Below are 16,212 nucleotides of genomic sequence, written 5' to 3'. Positions count from 1 at the left end.
AATTACTCTTATACCTAAACCACCCAAAGATACAACAAACATAAAGAAAATCAGATCAGTTTGCTTTATGAATATTGATGCAAAAATGCTCAATAAAATTCTTGCAAATTGAATCCAAGAACACATCCAAATGATCATCCATCATGATCAAGTAGGCCTCATGGCAAGGATGCAGGGATGGTTTAATATACAGAAATCCATCAACGAAATTCACCATATAAACAAACTCAAAGGAAAAAAAACACATGATCATTTCATTAGATGCTGAGAAATCATTTGACAAAATTCATTACCCTTTCATTAATAAAGTCCTGGAAAGATCAGGAATTAAAGGCCCATATCTAAATATAGGAAAATGCAAAATACATCAAACCAGTACCTAACATCAAACTAAACTGAGAAAATTGAAGGAATCCCACTAAACCAGGAACTAGACACGGCTGACCACTCTTTCCCTACTTTTTCAATATGGTACTTAAAGTCCTAGCCATAGCAATCAAACAATGAAAGTAGGTCAAAGGGAAAAAATTAGAAGGGATGAAGTCAAAATACTAATATTTGAAGATGATATGATAGTCTACATAAGCACCACCAAAATTCCACCAGAGAACTACTTAACCTGATCAACAATTTCAGCAAACTGTCCGGGTATAAAATTAACTCAAACAATTCAGTACTCTTCCTCTACTCAAAGGGTAAACAAGCTGAGAAAGAAATTAGGGAAATGACAGCCTTCACAATAGTCCCAAATAATGTAAAATAACTTGCTGTTACTTGAACCAAGCAAGTAAAAAATCTGTATGACAAGAACTTCAAGTCTCTGAAGAAATTGAAGAAGATCTCAGAAGATGGAAAGATCTCCCATGCTCATAGATTGGCAGGATGAATATGGTAAAAAATGGCTATTTTGCCAAAAGCAATATACAGATTCAATGCCATCACCATCAATATTCCTACTCAATTCTTTATAAAGGTAGAAAGTGCAATTTGCCATCATTTGGTATACCATAAAACCCAGGATAGCAAAAACTATACTCAACAATAAAAGAACTTCTGGGGGAATCACCATCTCTGACCTCAAGCAGTATTACAGAGCAATAGTTTGTATGGTATTGGCATACAGACAGGCAGATCAGTGGAACATAATTGAAGACACAGAAATGAACCCACACACCTATGGTCATTTGATCTTTGACAAAGGAGTTAAATCATTCAATGGAAGAAACATAGCATTTTTAACAAGTGGTGCTTGTTCAACTGGAGGTAAGCATGTAGAAGAATGTAAGTTGACCCATCCTTATTGCCCTGGACAAAGATTAAGTCCAAGTGTATCAAGGGCCTCCACATCAAACCAGATACACTAAAATTAATTGAAAAAAAGTAGGGAAGAGTCCCGAAGACATAAGAACTAAGGAAAATTTCCTGAACAAAATACCAATAGCTTATGCTTTAAGATCAAGAATCGACAAATGGGACCTCATAAAACTGAAAAGCTTCTGTAAGGCAAAGGACAGTGTCATTAGGACAAAAAGGCAACCTACAGATTGGGAAAAAATCTTGACCAATCCTGCATCTGATAGAGGACTAATATCCGAAGTATACACAAAACACAAGAAGTTAGAGTACAGAGAGCCAAACACCCCTGTTAATAAATGGGGTTCGGAGCTGAAGAAAACATTCTCAGCTGAGGAATATCGAACAGCTGAAAAGCACATAAAGAAATGCTCAACATCCTTAGTCATCAGGGAAATGCAAATCAAAACAACCCTAAGAATCCACCTCACACCAGTCAGGATGTCTAAGATCAAAAACTCAGGTGACAACAGATGCTGGCGAGGATGTGGAGAAAGAGGAACACTCGTCCATTGTTGCTGGGATTGCAAACTGGTACAAGCACTCTGGAAATCAGTCTGAAGGTTCCTCAGAAAATTGGACATTCCACTACCTGAGCACACAGCTATACCTGTCCTGGGCATATACTCAATAGATGCTCCAACATACAACAACAAACATGCTGCACTAAGTTCATAGCAGCCTTATTCATAATAGCCAGAAGCTGGAATGAACCCAGATGCCCTTCAACAGAGGAATGGATTTGAAAAATGTGGTACATCTACACAATGGAGTACCACTCAGCTATCAAAAACAATGACTACGTTCAATTCATAGGCAAATGGAAAGAACTAGAAAATATCATCCACAGTGAGGTAATCCAATCACAGAAAAACACACTTGGTATGCTGTTGGGAGCAATGGCCTTGAAGCCCTCCATTATTGATGTTATTATTATGGTTAGCATTAAGTATGACTGGGTTCATGGAAAATCCACAGCCACCTCAGAAGACTAATACAAATGTGGTGGTCAAGATGAATAATCATATGATAATGTGTGATGTTAAGATACCCAATGTCATGACCTGTAACCTTTCTGAAAAACCAACAGCCTGCTGACTAATAGATATGACAAACCTGTGATCTTTCTGACATCCTGTCAACATCAGCCAATTCCCTGACCACACGAATATTGTGTCCTTGGCGTGCGTAAATGTTTCTTACTTCACCCCTCTCTCTCTTACCTTTTTATGGTACAAATTCATCCTTGGGGAAAAATAAAATTGTCACCTTGATCAGACTCTTGTCTTGGCGTCCTTCTTCGCGTCTCTTGTCCCTCATTCTCTTCCAGGTACTCAGCACCCCTCATTGACAATATGCACTCATTGATAAGTGGATATTGACCAAAACCTCAAATTACCCAAGATGCAATCTACAGATCTCAGAAAACTCAAGAAGAAGGATGACCAAAGTGCAGATGCTCCCACTCCTTCTTAAAATGGGGAACAAAAATATCCACAGGAGGCCAAATCTAAAGCAGAGACCGAAGGAACAGCCATTCAGAGCCTGCCCCACATGTGGCCCACATATATACAGCCACCAAAACTAGGTAAGATTGATGAAGCTAAAAAGTGCTTACTGAAAGGGACCGGATATACATCTCCCCTGAGAGACACATCCAGAGCATGACAAATAAAGAGGTCAAGTGCTGGCAGTAAACTACTGAACTGAGAACAGGACGCCCTTTATGGGAATTAGAGGAAGGATTCAAAGAGCTGAAGGGCTTGCAACCCCATATGAACAGCAATGCCAACCAAATAAACCACTAGCAAAAGACTATACATGGACTGACCCAGTGGTCCAACTGCATATGTAGGAGAGAATAGCCTTGTTGGGGCACCTGTGGAAGTGGAAGCCCTTGTTCTTAACAAGGTGGGACCCTCAGTGCAGGGGATTGTCCGGGAAGGGGTTTCTAAGTGGCGTGGATTGGGGGACCATACATATGGGAGAGGGCACGGCAGGGGGGCTTAAGGACCAAAAGCTGCAAAACGGAATAAGTTTTGAATAAAAAATGTATATATATTTAAAAAACTAAAATTTTAAATAATGATAATAATACTAAGAAATATTCAGAAAAAGAAACTGTGAATAAGAAAGAAATTTTAGGATTTGGAAAAAGATGAATGCCAGGTATTTGAAAAACTGTATGATCGGGTTGGGGATTTGGCTCAGCTGTAGAGCACTTGCCTAGCAACCGCAAGGCCCTGGGTTCGGTCCCCAGCTCCAAAAAAAAAAAAAAGAAAGAAAAACTGTATGATCATGGTAAACACTTTAATATACATGAGAAATTTTTTTACATGTTAATGAACTGCATCTTTTGTTTAAATAGTGAATGGAAATCCAGTGCCTTCCTGGCTGTGAGTCTAGGTATCCAGATGTAGTGGAATTCATTATTTGTTGGTCCTGAATCTTTGAGTCTGCTTCTAACACAGCTTATGCCAAGGAAACTAGGCCAAGGTGATATCTAAGCCATTGACCAAACTATCTGGACTAACAATCACAGGTGAAATCCCACCTTGTAAATGGGAGGAGAGGAATAAAAGATACCTTTAAGGATTTAAAAAAGATGAAATGTACCCAAAAAAAATCCAATAAAAAAGTTTAAAATAAAAATAACTTAGGAAATACAAAATACTGGGGTGCCACTCCACAATCATGATGTGTTTCTTCTGTGATAGCTTACAGGTTAATTTACTTCTCTATGACTGTTTTCTTATTTCAAAGTAAGTAATGGCATCATCTGTGGAGTGGATGGTGAGAACAAAAGCTTTGCCTAACTTGAATAATCGATCCCTCCTGAGCATGTGCTTAACATTCTAAGCACACGGAAATTTCCTGAGGGGATTAAAAAACAAAATCCAAACATAAAACAGGAACGACAACGATGTAAAAACATTCTGCACTCTGGGTATGAAGGCATGTTGCAACTTTAATCAGCTTTGTAGGTATTTCTATTAAACACACAAAGAAACAAAAATCCTATCACAGTCCTAGCAGTTGCATCCAACAAAGAGAGAGCTGTGAGGTAGTGTGTGCTGCTTCTTTCCCCAGATACCCCTGGGCCTCAGGCCTGCACCCAGTGAATTGGACCAAGAGCAGCCAGGTTGAAATTCCTGCTGCCATGGCAGGATTCTGCAGGAACATTTCCCTTTGACAACAAGGAACCTGTGTGGAGGAGACCGCTTGGTGAGTCCTCAAGGACTCTACATGTCCTATTCTACAGGGAGAAGCCCTGCCAGGTCTTTGGCAAGGCCAGCCATTTGTATGGGGAAGTCTCTGGTCCTGTGGCAGAGAACGAGGAATGGCAGAAAGAATGGCAGCGCCACTGAGATCAAAGGATAACCCTTCTAGGCCTATGACCTCCTAAATAATTTATCTTTCACCCGATGCCCTATTCACATTTTCTTAATCTCATACAACTGTGATCTTGATGAGAACTGGGCTCTTGTTTTCTTAATCAGTTCTTTGTTGTAACAGACCTTTTTAACTTACTCCAGCCCCTGAGACTTATTCATACCTTCTGTATGCAGTAGGACCCTTGGTGGGACTGTCATCTCGAAAATAGAAGGTTCGGTAATCCAAAAGATTGGACTCCAGTTTACCTCAGGCCAGGAAAGAAGTCAGCCACCATTAGTAAAAGAGCAAGGGAAAAATAACATAGGAAAAACAAGTGGCTTAATCAGTAGAAAAGATCCTCAACTTCTAAGGCCCTCACATCTGCACCCCTCTCTTCTGAGCTTTGTATAGTGATGTTGTATAACTCCAGATGGTAGTAAAAGGGAGAGTTCTTCCCAGAAAGGTCAGACATGATTTTCACTCTTACATCTCTGAGGTGGGCTGGCATTATAGCACACATTCATGTTGAATTATTATAACACCTATGATAAGAAGACAGAATCCGTATATCACAATGCCAAATAGACTCCCTCCTGAACGTATGGACCCATTAAAATTGAGGTTCAACCTGAACTCAGACCATTCCACTCCCTTCCCGTCCTCCTGATTCTTATGTTTGCTACAAGTAAAAGATCATGTTGTAGTCCCCAATATTCTCATGCCTAGACTTGTCTATTCACGGAGAAGGATATTGGAGAAGTGATGGTTATATAGTTACAATGTAGTAACACAAGGTCCAGGTTGACATTTGCTCACTGATGTCCAATTTAATTGTCTTGTTATATTTGAGAAAGGGAGGATGTCCTCCATAATATATAAAATAGACAGAAATTTATTGTTTTATATATGCTCTGTAGTTGATCCCTATGTTCCCAAGGAAAAGGAGTTTTTATTGCAAAAAAATAGGATTATAGACCATTGATTTTGTGAAATACATGGATATGTAAATGGAAACAAGGTCGGCTTTCAAGGACTGCACAGTAAGCAAATATTTCCAGGTTTTATACACTCAGAGGTATAGAAGAAATATATTGGCCTCCAGAAAAAGGGAAAAAGCTTAGAAATCGAAATACATGTCACATGCATTGTCTCGAGTAGTAGATTTACTTTTAAGAAAAATCTCCCTCCTCCTTGGTCCCTAGAGATTTGGGTGCTAAGAAAAATCTGTTCTCCAATTCAGGGTTGTAAGAAACCCTCCGCAGCAAAAGCATTGTTGACTTCTAATGAAGCAGAGAGACATATCTAGCTTTGAAATAGAGGTTGCCAAATGGTATTCCCAGTGACACATGGGAGACTGGAGGAAAGGGTCCCCACAGAAATTCATCAGTGTGGGGAGAGCTGGTTAGTAGGTAGGCCATAGAATTTTCCAGTGACATCACCAGTAAGCCGTTCACTGGACACTCTATTGTATCTAAGAGATCCCTAGAATCTTCTGTGATGTCACCAGTGTTGTGGTGACACCAACTGCCTTTGGGATATTCCTTCAGTTCCCTTTGGGTTCACAAGCAGGCATGTTTCGCCAGCTGCTCAGGCTATTTCGGAAGGAAAGTGTTGATCAAGGAGAGACCGCACCAGGTCAGAGGGAAGCTGACCCCCTCTCTAGTGAAACAGGAAGGAGGAAATCATTCTTGGGAAGGCTTGGTGAGTCTTGGGCAGAGTTGGGGAACATCCTCAAGGAGGTAGGTTTGAGATGTGCCTTCTAAGACTAGGCCTTACAAGCAGGAGCCTTGGGATTTTTCAAAGGCAAACCAAGAGTCAGGAGTTCCTGATCTTTAATTTGAGAGAAAGCCATAAAGTTGTAAGACTTCAGTGTCTTTTCTTGAAGCTTTTTAACTATGAGTGTCAATGATTGGCAGGAGGAGGCACTGTGAGATTAACAATGTAACCATCCATGTTTGGGAGTTGAAGTACTTCATCCTCTAGATTACTGTACGTTACATAAGTCTTGATGGCGAGAACAAGGAAGGATGCACCCCTAGTCATGAATTGAGTTCTCAGACACTTTGGGCTGGACCACACTTGGTTAGAGCTTGATGGTGCTAAACATTATGAAGTCATTATGAACTCCAGGATTATCTGCACCACATCTGATATAACAATGTCGCAGATGTTTATGTCTCAGTCATATTATAACTTTCAGTGCCACGGGTTGTGTAATAGTGAGTGTGGCACGTGTATGGCATTAGAGGTTGGGAACAGGGACATAGCTTAAGAATCAACCTTTAAGAAAGCTTTTCTGCTCTTTCAGGGATTCACCCAGTCTCTACCATTTCCCCTTCCTCAACCTCCTTTTCGGATTCAGAATGATCTATTCTGCCCATTGGTTCAAATATGCAAATTCACTTGGGTTTATCTGTCTACAGGTTTTGGTAGGAAGGCATCATCCCAAAATGTCATCAGTCAGCAAGAGGAGTGTCTAAAGGAACTGGAGGAACTCAAATTTGAAATCCAGAAGTGTCAATTCGAGAGGGATGAACTTTATCAAATCCTGGATCTTTATATCTATGATGAGTGGGACCACAGGTAGTCATTATGCCCAGTAACCTGTTCACTGTCTTGCGCTCTCTCTCTGCTACCTCAAGATTTACTCATAGCACGAGAGAGTTTCACCTCTCATCCTGGATTTGAAGGAGATTTGGCAGGCATTTGCTTGTGAGATGAGCTAGGTGCTGTGTGTTTAGGGTCAACCTCTTTTGTACTTGACCCTGAGCCTCTTGGATTAGCATTGGTTCTGTCAACCGCTAGAATGACCTTGTCACACTTGCTGCAACTGTGTGTGTGAATGAAATGCCTGCACGTCATCACTCTTTCCTCTGAATTTGTTCATTATACACTGATTCTATGGCACCTCCATGGATGTAGTTGGAATTCTAAACGTGTTTGGATATGGGTTGGTGTGTATATATGTGGCAGTACTTGTTGGTGGTTTACTCTGGATCAGGACGTCTGGGACCTTTGAATGGGTATGAGGATTTGTTTGATCAACAGTTTGCAGGTCATGATAGTGATTAGTACATGGAGGCCCACACTGATCAACACAGCACTTTGCTCCTTCTGTATACCTTGGTGGCACACAGGACTCTCCTGAGGGGAGGGGGTGCTATAAATCCTCTTCCCTGTCAAACATAGTTATGCCCTCTGGGAATTCATGTAACGATAGAAACCAAGGATTGAGTATACCAGCTTTCAAAACAAGAGAAATGTCATCACAGCTTTGTCTTGGGCCCAAAGCTGTGGCACAGACTGGAGGAATCTTCTTCCTGAACTAGTGAATTCCATCATGCTTACCTGGCCAGCTCTTGATGGTCAGGTCCCTCCAACTGGTACTGTGACTCTGTTGTCCTGTGCCCAGGATAATAAACTTAACCAGTACAAATACTTTGAAGGAGCAAGTATGTGGAACATACTGAGTTTAAGTAATAGAGAGAACAGTCTGATTTTACCTAATTTGTTTCACCTGCTTTGATCTTTAGGTTTTTTATTTTTTTAACTATCCAGGGATTGTTTATTGTGACCTAGAAATGGTCACTGTGGTCTTGACAGTTGTTATTCCCAAACAGGGAGCTCTCCGGCTCTGCCCCCTCCTATATAGTGAGTCTTTGCAGAACCATATCTCTCAGGATTCCAAGGAGTCCTTATTTCAAAACAAATGTTTGCTTATTTACATAGAAATATTTTCTGTGGATTGAGTCTCACTGTTGGGTTTTGGTCTGGTTTTTGAGTTTGCCATTTTCTTCCCTTCCACCATTCCTTGAATTTGAAATTTTTTATTATACATTTTTATTTACATTTCACCTAATTCTGAAATCGTGAGTTCAAAACATTATTTGTTCCTTTGGCCATTACCTAACCCAGGCTGCATGTCGAATTGCCAGTCCTTCAATCTGAACATGAGATGAGAATGATGGCTATGCAAATGATGACCAACTCAATAAGTGATGCCATGGAGAGGTACAAGGAGCTCATACAAGTGAACAGTTCCTACCGGTGAGTCGCTGACAGAGATGAGAACCCAGCACTAGGCAGGGAATGCTTCTGTCCTGTATGACTTTAACAAAAGTCAGGGCTCTGGTTCCATGGTGTTTGACTCTTAACAAGAAGGCTGCCTCCTGGCAAGGGTCTTAGATTTGTAGCTCTTGGACTCAGTTGTCATACATGTGAAGGGTGTAGAAGACCCTCCAATTGTTATTTTCCCCGTTAAAGTTCCTCTAGATTGAAAAGGTTTGCACCATGATGGGAATATCAATCAACTCTGAATCTCTAGGACTCTGACAGGAGATTTAAAGATCTGTGATCCATGAGAAACACATGGAAAGAGTCTATATCTATTGGGTCTTCAACTACCCCTCAGAGAGGCTTTCCCCACAACGTGAAGATGGTTTCACCATACCATGGACATACGAGCTCCCTTATGGACCATCTCTTCTTCCTTGATTTATATAAACCGTCTTAGTGCCAGGATTTTCAGAAGTACTTTGCTTCATGTGGAATGTCGATTCTGGATTTGACCTCCTCTAATTGGTGCTAACTTGCATAGTGTGGCTCTATTCTGGGGATTTCTGAGGATGAGGACCCTTGAAGGGATGATTGGACTTGCAGGAGTGACAGGCAAATAGAAGCTGGCTGGGATTTACCATTTTTTGTTTGTGGTTCAGCATCAGGCACTCCCAGCTCCTGCGTGAACAAGCTCAATTGAAGAACAATATACAGATTTTGCTGAATGAGAAGAGAGAACTGCTGGTGGAGCAGACTGAACTGCCAGCATTCTCTGTGGAGACAAAAAGGCTCTGTGAAGAGGCCGGAATGAACATCTGTGACCCCAGTGCCACGCAACAGCAGGTAGGGTTAGGCCTCAGGGTCAGGTTGTCCTCAGGTCTTACCATAAACATAGACAAACCAATGTAACTGTCTATTGACTGATCCATGTCCTGACCTAGGTCTCATCCAAGTGTTCATTCATGTGATGGTTTACAAGGCTTTCTGTGGAGATAGCCCCTTTTCAAGAAACTGCATGTTTGGAAAGCAAATGCTCCTGCTCTTCGAGAATCTGCACTTCATTAAGGGAGATAGGTTGATCACACAGCAGAGCACTACATGCCATTATGGATGGAGGGTGCTATGTGGGAGCCCCTCTTTAGACTAGAGCAGGGCTTTGAGGGATGAAGCAAAAGCCCAGAGCCCATTTTCTTTACAGGGATCGTGTGAGACTCAGGAAGTAAGTAGTTTTCAAGGAGGAGAGCCTGGTGGAAATGCCAAAGAAATGGTTCTCATTGTCATTTGTGGTGGCTTTTGTTCTTCCTCCCCTCATGTCCCTGTATATGAAGATGGTGACTTCATGCTTCATAGATCTTGGGTAACTACAGAGCCTGTGTATCAGCATGTCAGTCCTGTCTTATTTGAGTGCTCCTGGAGAGTTCATAACTGGGCCTTAGAACCTGAAGCTGTTTAGAAGAGCAAGGATGTGGAAAAGGTTTCTCAAAGGCTGAGGGTTGGTATGAGAGACTTGAGACTTCAAGAACAAAGTTATCCATATGTACCCCCAATTCTCACCAAGAAAGTTGCATTGCTGTGCTGACCTGCATCTTAGGGAGCATGCGGGGAGGCCAGTTCATGACATGCAGTTTTGTCCAGTCATTATCTAACTTAGTCCTTTAAGCCTAGGTCTCTCAACAAACATGAAGCTTCCTGTTTTGTGCTGGCCAGCAGTCTTTGCATCATTCGTCCAGTTCCAAGATGAGCCCCCTCTCTTATTTGTCTCAACACATTCTTAAACCATTCAGCTATTTTAAAAATAAGGATTAGATTTCTTCACTTTACCTGAACAGAGTTATCCCCCGGGAAGATTCTGGATTGTCTTATTGGCTTCACCATGATATTGCATGGAATCCTAGAGTGCAACCCTCTGCTGACATTGCTTTGCTGACTATATCATGGGCACTGCATTCTTTCAGGATAGATTCCCTCTCAATATTGTACACAGTGCTGCATTTCAGAAAATTCACTGTATGTTATTTATTTAGCCTTTTTCTGACTGACATTGAGGTTGTTTTAATACCACAGGAACTCTAATGTGATCAAATGTTCCTGGGAACTGACCATGAGTCACTGTCTCCTCTGGTGCTTCCAAAGTCTTCTATGAAGGAAACAGAGTAGTTTTAGTGAGGGGCCTATGATGAGTCAGCATAGAGCTTGATGGAGTCTTTTCCTAGAAATCTCTCTTGGGGATTTGATGTTGTGTTGTTTAGGCTATCTGTGCAGAACATGTAACTTACTTGTCGGACCAGCAAGTATCTGCATAGAAAGGTTTCCTGAAGTGGAAATGAGTACAGGCCAGGGCAGCACATCTTACTTGTGTCTAAGAGACTTGTACACAGCATTGTTCCCACTAATTCCTCACTCAACAGGAAATGTGCTGCATAAGAGCAAAGTTTTCATTTGTGCATGCAAGTGTGTATCTGTGTGTCTGTGTTTGTGTGTGTGTTTGTGTGTGTGTGTGTGTGGTGTGTGTGGGTATGTGTGTGTGTGTGTGTGTGTGTGTGTTTGCAGTAGTGAAGGTGTGTTTCCCTCTATTTCCAAGTTTCATGAGAAAAGTACTCTAAGCATTCACTTTACATCCATGAAACATGAAATAGAGCTGCCCAGTCATTTGGCATCTCCATCTAGCTCTGTACAGCAAAAGGACACTTAAATTACTAATTTATTCTGTTTCCAAAAATTTCAGAACAGAATTATCTTGTGAAGTCTGGGGGAGGAGTGGAAATATGTTCAAGTGAGTCGTGTTTCACAGGGGTAACAAATGGTACAGGCCTAGAGCTTGCAGGTCCCTTTTTGTTATGGTGTAGAAGCAGGACAATAAAATCCTTTAGAAATGCAACCCCCAAAAAGAGGACACAAAAACACCTGTAAAGTTAGATTTTCAAGTGATTAGGGGCAAAACTACTGATCTGCATTGAAATCCTTTGGAGCACATCAAAGGAATGGAGTACTGGGAGGTAAGGGCAAGGCTTCTCTAGAAAAATCCATGAGTTTATTCTGCTTCTCTTTTCTTTGTGAATTGTGAAAGCCCACTGGAAGGTTGTGTCACTCACTGTGTCTTCTCCAAGGTTGCTTTCCACATTGCCTGCTACCATTTCTTTCGAGCTACCTTGGCACACTACAACTTCCCCTGGGAGTTTGGCTTGGATTTTATTCATTGAGAATTTGAGTTGCTTGGAATTGTATCGTCATCCAGAAAAAGTCCCATAGCTATGCTGTGGTGCAAGAACAGGGTAGTTTCAGGAGGCCCTTTAGGTGCACAGATTATACAAAGCGCTCCTCTATGTTATCTGTGTAGCATTCTGCAAGTGCTGTCGATCAACATCATTTTCTCTCAGTTAATTTCAGCCTCAATGGGTTAGGAGAAATGATGAGCTTCAAATGGGTCTGACAGTGTAAGAACAGGTAGCCCTATGAGAAGCCATGTTCAGAAAGTGGAACAGAAGTTTTAGTTAACCCAGTGATTCCACAACAAGGAGTAGGTATTGCCATTGCAACTAGGGAGCATCAATGTTGTAGTGGTCCCAGAGTAACCTTGAAGGAGAATCTATCCAGACGTCCATCAGCCAAGGAGTAAAAGTGTACCATACGATGGAGCCCTTCCATAGATTCTGATTCAGTGTGAGATAATCCATGCAAGCGTTTACTTACTTATTCAAATTATCTGTGGAACAATCACATTACGGGGAGAAAATTTGTTGATTTGGATCCTGGTTATGGAGATTTCCTATGATTCTAGCTTTGGGCATGAAGTCACTCAGGCTATGGTAAAGACAGCTCCGATTAGAAGAAGTTGCACACTTTGGGGAAAGTCTGAAAGAGTGAACAAGAACAAGAGTCTAGTCCACCACCAATATATGATCCTTTGCTGAGCAACAAGACAGCTCTACACAGCCTTTGGGACTTGCTAAGCCAGATTGTTAATGGGGAAAGAACCCTGAGTCTATGACGGTTTATGGGAGGACAGCACATCACTGACTGAGCTGTCTATAGGTCTGGCCACTATGTACATATCCCACTCAACATTTGTTTTTATGCCTCCAGCGAATCCTGGGGAATCTTTACATTAAGCATTAATGTTCAGGTAGGAACACAGGCTGGAAGAAGCCATTTGAATATCCTTTCCCTATATAAGTACCCGTTTTGGGTGAATGACCACCTACATGGATTTCAGCCTCAGGCAGTTAAAGAGCTACTCAGAGTAAAGTTCTGGTACAGTTCATGTGAATTTTGCCCATGAAACAATATATATGATCCTCTGGATTTCTTGCTATGTTCTACTCCTTTCTTCCTGTGATCTCTCCGGAAAGATCTGAGGACATTTTCTCTTCTGTCCTCTCACAAATTGCCTTACACTAGCCATAGACTTACAGGGGTGCTGTTCTGTTTCTACATCATAATCACCTTTAATGTCCATGTGTACGCTGGGAAGATTTACATGGAGCACATTCTCAGTGATTACAGGATCTATGCAGTGAGCATGAATTTGAAGTGAGATGGCTTCTCTGTGTATTTGCAGACTCAGTGGTTACAAATGGAAACTAGACGGGTTCCTTCAGTGCTAACATAATCAGAAATTTCACCTCAATTCTGGGCATGTTCTCCAGAAGGAATCCACATGGTATTCTAGGTTGCTCATACATCTCTTGAACTCAGGTTCAGACATAGCTACAATGTTATTATTCAATGTCATATACCTGGACCAGTGGGAAAAAATGCTCATTTTTCTCTTAATCCCAGCACAGTGCATAGTCCACAGTTCAAATTCCAGCAGTGTTAAAAGCTGAGATATAAATCCAAGCGCAGGTACTCTATGTCACTTGGGGATGCAGGGACTGACCTCAGCTGACAAGTCATGCTGGATTGTCCAACTGAATAGAGCTGATGTAAGAGGGAGAGCTGAATTGACAACCACTCAATAAATCTTTATTCCCTTGCTCTGCTAGGTCTGAAATTCTCCAGCAGAAACTCGAACATGACACAGACCAGGATAAGATCTCCCTTGGAGAGAAGAGCTACAGGAGGAGAACTAAGTGTGCACAGCAAATACACCACTATTGTGTCTCATCTGTAGTATCCATAGCAATTGTGGACTGCATTTTCCTCCTTTAGTTTAACTTCTTTGGATTGAATAGGCCGTACTTTCACCTCAGCCTCTCCAACTAATGTGCACTTTTTGAGGGACTCAGAGAAGTGCTGATGCACATCAATCAAGAGCTGCTGGTCATCCAGAAAGACTGTGCATGTGTAAATTTGTACTTGTCCTGATGGGTCATCCAGAAGAGTTTCATGGAGATCAGTTCACAACATTGGAAAGACTTTGTGACAAAGTCTGTAATATCATTTATACTCAGTATTGGTAGGCTTTTTCCTTAATACCCCCACTCCAACAAAACAGACCTACTTCCACTCCTCTCGAAAAGATTGTTACCATCACTAACTGCTTGTCTACTATGTCTCCAAGGCAAGCCACAGGCTATAAGTCTATTCTGCAAAAGGAGCAGCAAAAGAATGCTTAGCGCAATTCTTCTATTTAAAGTTTGGTTAATTTTTAATTGTTTTGGTTATTTGGTTTTCCTTCTATTCATTTGAAGATTTATTATTTATCTGTTGTTGTTGTTTTGTTCATTTGCTTTTCTATTTTGATAAGGATATAGACTGTATATATTTACTACCTGCATCTGGTTACTATCAAGTAAATTGGATGTATTCTGGTCAATAAAGGAGTAATCTTAAACTCTTCACTCTTAGGAACCTTCTTTATTGATCATTAGTGTCAACATCTGAAGTCCCACAGCTATCAGGGAGGGATGGATCTCTGAATTCTCATGGGGACTGGGCATCAAATCACTTCCCAGTCAGACTGAGATTCACAGGCATTTATACAGTCACTGTGCACTGTGTTTCCAACTCTGAATTTCAACTTCATCATGCATACATTACCCACTGTGTATGCTTGCTGTCAAATATATAGTTACCTGTAAATTATACTCTGTCGATGAGAGTTTTGACCAAATTAATAGGATAAACATTAATTTTTCTGTAACACCTCCCAGGACATATAAACATGGTATAAGGGAGTTTAAAGCCATTGGGAATCCTGCACCCAAATCCCGGGGCAGAAAATGATGAACACCCAGGAATGCAGATAATCCTGAGACCACAGGAAACAAAGCCACTTCTGACCAGCTCTGCCCACATCTCTGGCCCAATATTAATCTGCATGGTGCCTCTGGAAACAGGAATAGAAGAGCAGTCAGTGGCAGGAACCTGCTTGGTCCAGCCTGGACCCAGAACCTACCTGGGCCCTGAGCATATTTGAAGAAAACCATAGGCATACAATTCTCTGTTTCCTGACTGTGGCTTTTTTTGATTCGAAGCTCAAAATACCATTTTGTTGTTGTTGAATTTTAATTGGGTATTTTTCATTTTGAATTCAAATGTTATTCCTTCCTTGTTTTCCAGAAATAAGTCTGAATACCATCGCCCTCCACCTCTGCTATAAAAGTATTACCTTCACCAGCCATCCACTTTCCCAGCCTAGGCAGGACCAAGGGCTGTTCATTCCATTTGTGCCCAAGAAGACCATCCTCTGATACACATGCAGATGAGTCCATGGCATATTCCCTGTATAGTGATTGGGTAGTGGTTTAGTCTCTGGGAACTCTGCTTGGCAGGCATGGTTGTTCTTATGGGGTTGCAAGTCCCTTCAGCTCTTTCAATCTTTCTGTAATTCCTCCAACTGAGGTCCAGTTCTCAGTTCAATGGTTTGCTGCTAGCATTCGCCACTGTATTTGACATGATCTGGCTGTGCCTCTCAGGAGACATCTATATCCAGTTCCTATCAGCCTGCACTTCTTAGCTTCATCCACCTTATCTAGTTTGAAGGCTGTATATGTATAGGCCACATGTGGGGTAGACTCTTGAATGGACATTCCTCTAGGCTCTGTTTTAAACTTTGCATCCCTATCACGTCAATAGGGATTCTTCTTCTCCTTTAAAGGAAGGAGTGAAGAATCAGCATTTTGGTCATCCTTCCTGAATTTCATTTGGTCTGTGAATCTTGGAGAATTTGAGCATTTGGGCTAATATCCACTTATCAGTGAGTGCATACCATGTGTGTGTTTCTGTCATTGGGTTAACTCACTCAGGATGATATGATTTAGTTCATTCTCTTTGCCTATGAATTTCATGAAGTCATTGTTTTTGATATCTCTGTAGTACTCCATTGTGTAGATGTACCACACTTTCTGTTTCCATTCCTCTGTTGAAGGGCATCTGGGATCTTTTCATTTTCTGACTATTATAAATAAGGCTGCTATGAACATGGTGGAGCATGTGCCCTGTTGTATGTTGGAGCATCTTTTGGGTATATGTGCAAGAGAGGTA

At 41.4% G+C, this 16,212-nt stretch overlaps 1 protein-coding gene across 3 annotated transcripts in view; it reads left to right on the top strand.

Annotated features, from left to right (window-relative positions):
- Positions 1–14,573, top strand: part of LOC134480509 (uncharacterized) — a 270,027-nt gene extending 255,454 nt beyond the window's left edge. For all 3 annotated transcript variants that reach the window (NM_001447298.1, NM_001447297.1, NM_001447299.1), the window contains 1 exon segment: positions 13,770–14,573. In NM_001447298.1, the coding sequence (NP_001434227.1) occupies positions 13,770–13,775 (6 nt within the window). In that variant the 3' untranslated portion in view covers positions 13,776–14,573.
- Positions 14,574–16,212: the final 1,639 nt, after the last annotated feature.

This window comes from Rattus norvegicus, chromosome 9, assembly GCF_021556685.1.
Source record: "Rattus norvegicus strain SHRSP/BbbUtx chromosome 9, alternate assembly SHRSP_T2T, whole genome shotgun sequence".
NCBI lineage: Eukaryota > Metazoa > Chordata > Mammalia > Rodentia > Muridae > Rattus > Rattus norvegicus.
The sequence above is the reverse complement of the archived record's forward strand: the minus strand, read 5'-3'. Positions and strand labels throughout refer to the sequence as shown.